The 10,851-nt window shown below is 50.5% G+C and overlaps 1 protein-coding gene across 1 annotated transcript in view; it reads right to left on the minus strand.

The window, feature by feature from the left end:
- LOC114054940 (unconventional myosin-X-like) overlaps window positions 1-9,935 on the minus strand; it is a 91,250-nt gene extending 81,315 nt beyond the window's left edge. The window contains exon 1 of the mRNA XM_027878545.1: window positions 9,876-9,935. Within this exon, the coding sequence (XP_027734346.1) occupies window positions 9,876-9,896 (21 nt within the window). The 5' untranslated portion in view covers window positions 9,897-9,935. The remainder of the gene's footprint in view (window positions 1-9,875) is intronic.
- Window positions 9,936-10,851: the final 916 nt, after the last annotated feature.

A 10,851-nucleotide genomic window follows, 5' to 3' on the forward strand; every position in this document is an offset into this window, starting at 1 on the left:
AATGAACTACCCCAGGTAAATTTGATGAGAAGGCAGTGCTGCCTCCCTCCAAGTGCACTCAGACATGCCATTCCTCCTTGTGCACAAATCTACACAACTCCCAGGAGTAACATGCTCAGCAGGGGCTACAACCAGAATGGCTGCATCAATTTTCCAGGGGTTATTCAAGAGAGGAAAAGCACTTTTGGTAGGAAGACACCTTTCAGTGTATGAAACAAGCATACAACTGTCTGCTATTTCCATTACAGGATATTTTTAATGTTTTCTTTGTGCATGAACATGGCTGTCTCAGCCTCCAGATCTATCTACAAACACAATCCTGTGACAGGCTCTTGCAGTGCCTAGATTTAGGTAACTATCCCCAATCAGCCATTCTTCAAGGGGCAGAGGTGTCTCAAAAAGGTACACCCCTGTACTGAGAGTCTGAGACAAAAATCTACATAGGTGGTGGAAGTTTTCAAGTGTAAGTACTACATACATAACATACCTTTGTCCTCCTAGCACACTGAGGCTGTTCAGTGGGTGTTGGGCATCCAAGCCTTGTGTTTTTCCTGGCGATGGATCTACATGCTCCTAGGCTTGGAAAAGACTCTCCTTGCAGCATTGCGCTACGCCAGCTCTCTTTCCTCAGTGGGCTTTGCGGTTGTAAACCACGAGGCAGAGACTGGGCTAGAAAGGCCCTTGCAATCCAGACAAAGCCGGAATCAGGTTTCAAGAAATGCACTTTTCAACAGATTGATCTGGACGATCATGAATAAGTGATAGGACAGATATAAAGAGCCTTAGCTAATGGATATAATATTGGTGGGGAGGGGGAGTCCCTGACACCCTAGATCCATATGGTAAGGAATGCAACCTTGCTGTTTTTCTGATGTCAGGCTGAAATGAAGCCATACGGTCAGTTCCTGGTCTGATCTGATCAAGAAAACCTGGACCAGCTGCTGAAAGGGAGGGGCAGCCCAGGATGCCACAGGTAAGAGAGACAGAAGCAACAACAGCTCAGTTGGCAGAAGCCAATATGGAGTAGCTGGGAAGAGGGACAAAACCTCAACAGCAGCAGGGGTAACAGAAACAAAAGTCTGTTTCTTGTAAGGCACAAGGATGACACACTGTAGAGCAAAAAGGGACTGGACTTCACCTCTCCAGTCCCATGGTTCCCACACATCAGCCCACTGAGCCTAGGCAGCCTCTGCAAGCCAGCACAACTCGTAGTGCTGAGCACAAACTGCAGCCATGGGTCCTGCTGCTCCAGAGCTGCAGCCTAGAGTGAGCCCATGACTCGTTTTAGTTTTGCCAATTAGCAGCCCCATTCCTCACTAATTAAGGAGCAAAGCCGTCAGTCTGCCGGCAGCTTTGCAGAATAGCAATATCAGGAAAAGGTTTGTGCATTTTAAATCATCTAAGAGCAGTTTGTCACTGCTGGTCACTGATGTATGTGCACTGCTTCCCACTCCCCTTTCGCCTCCCCCTCCCATCTGTTCTGTTCCTCTCTCCTCCCCCAGTTTGGCTGCTGCACAGCTTCTTTTCTCACTCTCTAGCACATCTCCCAGCTTCAAATATCTCCCAGGAAATGCCTGGTCCTTGGAGGTAGTTCTTTATCTTCTCAAAGAACCAACTACCCAGCTATAGCAACCACATCAACTCCTCTCCATGGGATTGGAGGGAGCGAATCCCCAACTGTTTCTACATACTCCAGGGCTGCCTTCTGCCATGAGCGTAAGGTGCACAGAGAGGAGGCAGGTGTGACTTCACTGTATGCTCTCTCAAGGCTCCGTTTAAGATGAGCTGTCCCCTGCAATTCCACTGGGGCAGTGGAGTCACTCCCCTTCTCAGCTGAAGCAACAGTCCTACAGGGTTTTGCAACTGCCTGAGAACTTCTCACCAGCCTTGAAAATGCATACTAAGTTTAGTTCATAAAACTTAACTAAATTTAGTTACGTTCATATTGCCTTCTCAATAAGCTCTTCCCCACCTAAAACTTGAATTAAAACAATGTTGTTCCCCAGGCATGTTACACACACGAATATCTATAGATGTGCATTCCCTGTCACATCACAGCAACAGTGGCTTTCCCACATCATCTCTGTAGCCCTGAGAGAAAGGAGGCAACATGGCATGTGCTAAAGCCCAGCCTGGCCCTAACAAAACTGTAACTCACCAGCCTGCAGCTCCAAACAGAGCAAGTGAAAAGGTATTCCTGCTCTGCTCTCAACAGGGACATTGCTTTGGGTCTTCTTTCCCTCTTGCCACCAAATACATAGTGACACAGCTTGCTTGCAGTTCCCTCCCTCTCTCAAATTCAGCCTATGGCTTCAAGGGTGAGGCTGGGCTGATGAACAGTCGAGAAATCTTCAAGGTTCACACACTAGAGCTCAGGGCCTCAGGAAGCCATGAGGATACAGCAGTTTATCACACAGACACCAGCTCCAACATCGTGCCTCAAGAAGCCACAATGCAATGCCTTTTGTAAAAATCTCAGATGAGAGCCTTGAAACAGTATTTCTTCTGCAACATTTATGCATAATTTGGGACTATGTCCAATACCTTTTTGTATCTTGCCACAACCTTTATTTCAATAATTCCTTGCCTTGTGGAGTTCCACCACCTACTCACACATTATACAGAAATGTACGCTTTTAAACCAGTCTCATCACTGTGAAGCAGAAAATCCCTTTTTCTTGTGGACAGAGGTAGAGGAACATAGGAATTCAATCCACCTTCTCTGTCTCATCCATTATTTTCTGCTCTTTTGCCATGTCTCCCCCTATTTGTCATTTCACTAATAAACTAATCTCAGGTTCTTTAAACTCTTCACGTGAGACATTTTCCCGGTGTTTGATCGTCCTGAGTGTCCTTCCCTCTAACACCACACAGACAGCAAGTGGAGTGCCTCTAAGCTGGGACACACAGTCCATCTGAAATAAGAGTGAATGTTGGGAAAAACTGGGGAAACAACCCATGTAAGAAAGAAGTTGGGAGACAAGTGAAGACAGAAGAGTCCATATTTCCCTAACTAAATGCTACTAACTAAAATCATACATGTGCTAGTAGCAGGATCCAACTACTAGATGTGGATGGCAGTATTATGAGTAATGATGAAGACATGCAAAAGTTTTTAACAAACATCCCTGGAAAGCACCCCTCTTGCATCACATTGCGATATTGACGTGCTTTCCCATATATTAGTAAATGGAAAGGACATAAAACATTTTAAAAATCAACAGGTCCAAAAGTTCCCAGAGATCTGTCCAATAAAGTTTCTCACCAACTGATATTAATGTTTTACAAGTCTGGTAATGCTGAGGAAATGCCGAGGGATTGAAAGGGTCAGAGCCTAAATGGGAGTGATAGAAGGATTATCCCAAGTAATCATGAGTTGCTTAGTCTGAGGACCCCAGGGAAAAGACAGAGGTTTTGCTCTCAGCTCTTTCATCTTAAGGATACTCTGGCTTTAATCGTTGTCCAGTGTCAGTCAGCATGTAGAAAGAAGTATAGTCAAAAAGACTCCTTCCTCAGCATCCAAGCATAAGAGATAAACAGGATAGTGACTGACTCTCCTGGCACTGGTCATGTAGAACACAGTATTCTAGTAAAAGTCAGTTCTTGACCAAACAGCAGCAAAGGGACTTCAGAACTGTTGTTATGCATAGGGAAAAATCACAACTAATTGAGGGAGTTTCTATCAAATATCTGCAGTGACAGGGTCAGTACTATTTTGTATTCTCATCAAGGACCTAAAATCAAAAGTAGTACCGACAGTACCAGCAAATGCCAACATTTGATAGATAAGTAAGTATCCACAAGGATGAGACTATCAGAGCAGTGTGGATTCCACAGCCCACTTGTTTGGAAAAAAAGGGATTAAAGTACAGCCAAACCGAAAGGTCATCATCAGGAGAGAAGGAATGTAAGGAGCACTTCAAACAGAGGAATGTCTTCTGGAAAGTCACAGACCCAAAGAGGATTGTGAATTGCTCAGCAGAAACTCCCAGGACATTTGGTTGAAACAAGAGCTGATGCGTGTCTGGGATGTCTAAGCAGGAGTAAGGAAGTTTACTGCTTACTTATCCTTTGAGTGAGAAAGAAGCCTTCCAGATACAACATAAAAGGCTCAGTCATTTTTACTATTCAGAAAGATCCCTTGTAGTGCAAAAGTACTTGTGAAAATGTTAATGCCATTATGTAGATTTGCCAGGGCTTGGGCTGCCCTATCTAGCCCAGACACTGATAGGGGGGAGCAGCGTGTGGCCCAGCATGGGCTGCAAACCTCACCTCTTAACTAACCACACCCTGCTCAGAGGACACAGATCCCTGCTCTGCTACCTCCTCGCTCACCTTAGCCAGCAACCCAGAGGCAACTTGGTGACAGAGAATAATTTTTTGCCGACAGAGAAGTTATATGGGACAAAGCGACTCTCATGAAGCAGAAGAAAAGTAGGACCCAAAAACGGATGGATCTGCCAGACACTTTAGAAATGAAGAAGGATTTATTTTAAAACAGGGTTGCATAACCACTTGAAGAAACTGCAAAAAGCGGGGGATTCTCCAGAAATAGGAAGCCTTTCCAGAAAGTGTGATTCAGCCAAATCTTCTTCATTGGCTCAAGACACAGGTAACAGGAATATACAGGTCTAATACACCACCCTGGTCTGAACTCTAATTTCCACCTTCTCACTGAATATGGTGATCGCTGTACCTATGAGAGGCCCTGCCACCGGTTCAGTTGCTGAGATAATTATTCCATTTGTAATGACAGGACCTCAAAGTCCCTTGGACACTGTGCCAAGTGCAGCATGGCAGACAGGCCACCCGTAGGTGTTTTTCCTGGGACTTGGCTCTGTATATATACGGCCAGTCTTCGCAAACAAAGATCCGGGGAAGGTCTTTACACCTTCCAGCCTGCACATTGGGTCTCTTCAGGTGAGACACAGTGTGCGCAGAACTGAGCCCACCCTTTAATCCTAAGGTTCACCTTGGCTCTACAGCACTGCTGAACTGTGGGCAATCTCAGATGGAAATGAGGAGGCAGAACTGCAGAGTTTAGGGTAACTGGAGGATAACCAGGAAACCCAGACTCTCACAAGTTTCAGTCTTAATGATCACATTTAAATAATTTGCAGATTCTCCTTAAAGCAAAATGGGAAACAAGAAATTGAGAAACATTTGTGATTATTATGTTAAATAAAAGTGTGGCAAGAAGTGAAACCCGAGCAGAACAAGGTGGTTTTGGAGACCATGATGGGGCAGCTGCAGGCTGGCTCAGGGTAACCTGGCATCCTTCACACAGAGACTCTCATCGAGAGCCTGCGCCAGCCCACCCTTTTGCTGCTGATGAGATGTGACAAGGTTGCAGCTCACGCAGCCTGGCTCCAGATGAATGCCCTAAGGAGTGAGCTAGCAGGACTCTCCCTCTTCCACCAGACACTTCTTCATGTCACCTTTGGCACAAGAGCTTTCTTCCCTGAAATTTCTGCTCCAGAACACGTCAGTCAGAACCTTGTGTCCTACATCTGCTAGTTTATCACTCCGAATGGTTTGGGGGAGATGCAGCTGGGGTAGATGGTTCTGCATCTCAGAACATCCATGCTACACTAGCCCCATAGACATCTCCAAGACCAGTGGTACTTCCTTTTAGCTGAACTACAGTGACTAATGAAACAGAGAGGGGTTGCTCTCTTTTATATTGACACAGAGAGCATTGCATACACAGGATGGATGTAACAGTCAGCGTTTCTGTCTCTTCCCAATCTCTTTGGTCCTCTTTTCTAAGAGGTCACAATACTGTCAGTAGACTAAGAGGAGGCTGTCAGGGAAAGTTGGCAAAGCACATGTTCCTGAGGGGAGAAGAGAGGCTTTGTTGGAATACTCCTTTAAAGAGCAGTCTTACTGATAAAGAAGATGATGCTCTATGTACCTTTTCTTTCCAAGATGGCATTTTCCTAAGCCAGTGGTCGTTAACACATGGGGACTCAGCTCACTTTTATCTGTGAAGACAGCACATCACTCACGGTCAGCGTCATCCAAGTCAGCTGAACCATTTCCCTCATCTCAGACAAGAGTCTCTGGATAGATTCTCCAGGATATCCGGCCAGGCTCCTCTCTCACAGGAACTCCACCTTCTCCCAGTTGCAGGGAGCATGGGAAGGGCAAACCAAGCTGTTGAGAAACCTAATCCAGCATGCCATGTACAAACTCTTTCCACCCAGCACAATCCGGGCTCCCTGGGGACATTGGTCTCTGAGCGATGTGGCCAGACAGCTTCAACCAAGAGTCCAAAACTGGTGAGAATCTCATGTGCAACCAAAAATCAGACCAGTCCTGTACCTGCTGCACCCATGGATCAGGTCAGCTCCACACTGCAAAGATGCATTCACTGTCAAGTTCCTTCAGTTCTTCTCCTTACCCATGTACCCTGCCTGCAAATGTTTACACAAATGAGTTTACACTGGGACTAAGGAGCCATTAGACACCTGAAGGACAGTGAATACAGTTGAGCATCACATGGTTGGCAAAGGGCCACACTCTTCAGACTCCCTGATGGCTATGTGAAGTAGCCAGGCACTTCCTACTTGCATCAGGTAGTCAGCAGTTGGGGCAAAGATGCCACACCAAAAGAAACCTGGCAGAGCTGCTTGCTTCCCACCTCAGTTTGGGGCCAAGAAAGCAGCTCAGATGCATGCATGGTGGCAACTCAGGTAACCTTTGTGCTCCTCCATGGAATTGACTCTGAGACTCCCTCCTGGTCTGCATGTGTCCCTGGGGGAGATGGCTCCTCTCCCTACCTCCATGCCAGATGTCCCAGGCCAAAAGAAGAAAAAGGCAATAGTCAGAGAAAGAAGGGAAGAATGCGGAACAGTAAGTGAAGACCATGACAGCTGTAGAGAGGACAGTTTTGACCATCACAGCCATGCAGGACATGAGCACAAAGTCCCTGCCTTTTTCTCTGCATATCAGAAAGCTTAAGAACTTCAGGGGATTTATTTTACAATACAGAAGAAAAGCTTTGGATTTCACCAAAAGAGCAATGAGGAAAACGCTTAAAATGTCAGCATTTCTAGGGCAGTGGCATGTGAGAAGGAGAATGACACCTGTGACTCCACTGGATGCTGCTGGTCAACGCAGGCTGACAATGGGACTGTGCTGGCTGGTCACTCCAACTGGAGTACAGAAGGACAGGATGGGAGAAGTGTCTCCTTTAATTCTGGCCATGACATTCCCACTGCTCGGGGGAATATTGGAGAGCGAGTCATATCCTCTGTGTCACCCCACATCCTGCCCGCACTCCAGACACACAGGGAAACCATCATCTGTCACCGTGCCACAGCCCTGGCCTCCAGGGCCCCTCCTCCCTGCCTGGCACAGGACTTGCTGTAGCAGCCTAGAAAGGAGATGGCGGAGCACACACACTGTCTCAGCTCCTCCACTCAGACCCGTCTGGAGCAAAGGTGTCATCCATCACATCTCAGACATGCTGCACAGCAGACCTCAGATGGCAGAGGCACACATCTTTGTGCTGTATCACTTGCTGAGGATGAAGGCTTTCTAATCTGGCCCACCTGGGACACTGCAGGGGAAGAACGGTGGCAGCACACGCCCTGCACACACCCAGGACAGCTTGCTATCCCTGGGGTCTGCAGGCAGAGGAGGGCACAGCACATGGGAATCCCTTCAGTAGTGTCAAGTTGGCACGACTGACCAAAACTATTCCCGCCTTGGGAGAGCCTGGATGACAAGAAGGTTGAACCCATCACTAAGCCACTTATCATAGATAAACTTCAAAGAACAGGAACTCCTTTGGTCTCCAGCTTGCCAAAGGGGGAACCAGGGGAGCTGTGAAGACCCATGGCACCCCCACCTAACCCCAGATACTGATCACATTGCTGAGCACGGTATCTAAATGCTGCAAGCACAGCATGGGAGCCTGCTAAAGCAAGACCAAGAACATGCTGGGGTTTAAGCTATTCATTGTAAGAGATGACAAGCATCCCCTGGGACAAGCTCATTTGCTGCTGCTGCAGAAAGAGGTGAAGCAACTCCCTTCTACTCAGGCTTTCCCTCCCACCAGGAAACACACACCACCCCCCCCCCCCCCCCATCATCCCCATGGAGAAAGAGGAAGAGTGGCTGGGGTGCAGCAAATGCCAAACATTCCCGCTCTGGGGAAGCATTCCTTCTTTCTTACCCCCATGGCCTTTCCTGCAAAACAAAGCTTGATGCTTTTCCATACATGCTTACCCCAGCTCTCCAGCCTGTGATTTACAATAGATGTGGGACTCTTAGAGAAACTTTGGCTTCAGGACTGTCCCTGAGTCCTTCCCTGGAAATCCCTGTTTCTCTAGATAATGGCAGAATCGTGACTGGACAAGCAGAGCTGGACATAGCAGGCAATTCTCTGATGGGTATTACTTGCAGAGACATGCACCTCTGGGCATCCCCCTTTCCAGCCTCCCATTCCCATCAAGTGCTTCAGGCTCCTCGGTGGCTACTTCTGTTGCAAGAGGCCAGGAGGTTCTTCCTGACAGAGGGGAGGCCAAAAATGCTCTGGTGAAATGGCCCTTTGGGAAACCCTGCCTTCAGCTGATTGGATACAGATGGCCCAGGCTTCCAGGAGCAGCAGGTTAATCAGTTAATGACTGAAGGATGTTGGGCGATGCTGCTGCTGCGCATGCTGCGGGGCAGCCCCAGCCACACAGCCCCAGGGCAGCCACTCCTTCCTCGCTGGGGCCAGATCTGGGAAAACATCTGTTCTGATAAAGAAAGTGCTTCACCAGGGAGGGGGCAGGCCCGAGCCCATCAGCTGCTCCAGCCCACCGATTACGGGCTGCTCCGGAGGGGCTGCTAGCTCCGCACTGCACCCATGATTTGCAAGGCCAGTCACTGGGGTTAATAGCCTGGGAAGCATCCGGGGCTAGAGGGGGCAGATGTCTGTTGCTCCAAACAGGAGGCTTTCAGACCTCAGACGCAGACCTTAGGATGGCCCTGTCACCCCACAGTGCCTGCCGTGCCCACTGCCAGTGCCACAAGCACCCGCTGTCATTCACTCTGCCAGCAAGAGCTGCCCCAGCCTTGCACCCACCTGCCCCTCACAACCAAAGGCATCACCAGGCTGGGCTGAAAACTTGTGCACGCTCAGGCAAGGAAAAGGGCAAGAGAGAACGTGTTGTCACTCGCTCCCCCCGTCAGCACAGTGCCCCGCACGGCTGTGTGCACAGCGGCGAGGGTACCGCGGCCAGGCGGGGACCAAAGCCCGCGACTAACAGGTACCAGTCCGTTCTGCCCGCCGGCACAACAGTGACTGGTCAGGAGCACAGAGGGGCAGGGGACTCCCATCGCACGCTGCCCGGCCCCTCACCGGCCCGGTGCCCTGGCCGACAGCCGCGCCGTGACACGCACACGCAGGCAGGAGCAGGCTCCGGATCCTGAAGTCGCTCTAGAGGATTAAAGAGCCGGCTCTGGGCAGCCATGACTATCATGCGACAAACCCTCTCCTCCCGCAAGCAGCCCTCGGCCGGCTTTGCCGGGACCACGCATCGCTCGGGCTCCGGCTCCCGCAACCCCTTCAGCCCCTCGCACGGACTTGCCCGGTGCTGCGGCGGGCTGGGGAGCGCTCGGGGACAAAACCCACCGCATCCCAGCGCTCCAGAGAAAGTGCAATCAGGACCATCTCGGCGAGGGGGCAGCGGGGGCGCGGCGAGGCCCGCGGGGAGCGCAGCGTCCCACGGCCCCGGGAACGCTCCTGGCCCGGGGCGCGGCACCCCGGTGCCCGACTCGCCCCGGGACACGACCCTGCCGGCCGGCCTCCACCCGGCCCCCCCGCTCTCCCAGCCCCGGGCAGGGGCCAGCACCGCCGCCGTCCCCGTCCCGCCGCTGCCCACCTGGCGCAGAGAGGCGTCCATCGGCGTTGCCGCCCGCGGGAGCGCTGCCGCCGCTCTCAGCGCCGCATCGCCGTGGCCGGGCGGGCACGGCTCGCCGGCCCCGCACCGCGCTGGCTCCGCCTCGCCGGCCGCGGGCAGCGGGAGCGGCCGGGCCGCCCGCTCCGCCCCGCTCCGCCCGCCCCGGGGCGCGGGGAGCGCGGCCGCTGCGGCAGAGACGGGGCCGTGCCGGAGCGTTTAGGAGCGGGGTGATGCTGTCTAGGGATCATCCCGCACCTCAAGAGTGGGGTGCCGAGAAGGGTTTGGGGTGGGGGAGGCCCGAGGGGCCGGTGTCACCCACGGACACTCAGCGGGGATGGGGGACCACTGCTGTACGCAGCCACAGCAGCCACGTGTGGACCTTTAAATGGGCAATTGATGTCATCCGGAATAACACACATTTTGGGTTTGGAGTTCCCTTTAGCAGACCATCACAGCACGTTAACAGGACCGTTAACAGGAATCCTGATAGAGCTTCAGAATGATGTCTCTCAGATCTGGAACAGCTGGCGAAGAGCAAGAGGTTGGGCAAAGTTTGTCCAGATCACAGTTCGAAGATAGAACTTAACCACAGATCAAAGTGTGGCCAGATCATAGTTCACAAGTGCACTATGAAGGTATTCCTTGCAGTCAGAAATTATTTCTTTATTCTGAAAGAAAGGAGATCTAATGGAAGTGGATAGGGGAAGGTTTTTTTAAATTATTATTATTTTGGTTAATAATGAGGGATTTTTAACTACTTAAAACACAGGAGTGTTCTGAGGTAGATGACAGTATCTTGTCCAACATCTGCCTCAAGTCTTCAGCCACTGCCTAACCTGTGATGACCACCCCCACCACTCTTCCACCTTCACTATCTAGACCTTTGGGTAAAGTTTCCTGATATATGAGTCACTGTCAATGTGTCCTTCCGTTTTGATACCAAGTCACTGAGAGCTGT

This window comes from Empidonax traillii, unplaced genomic scaffold, assembly GCF_003031625.1.
Source record: "Empidonax traillii isolate 1590-97213 ecotype Southwest subspecies unplaced genomic scaffold, ASM303162v1 scaffold5:size3517227, whole genome shotgun sequence".
Lineage (NCBI taxonomy): Eukaryota > Metazoa > Chordata > Aves > Passeriformes > Tyrannidae > Empidonax > Empidonax traillii.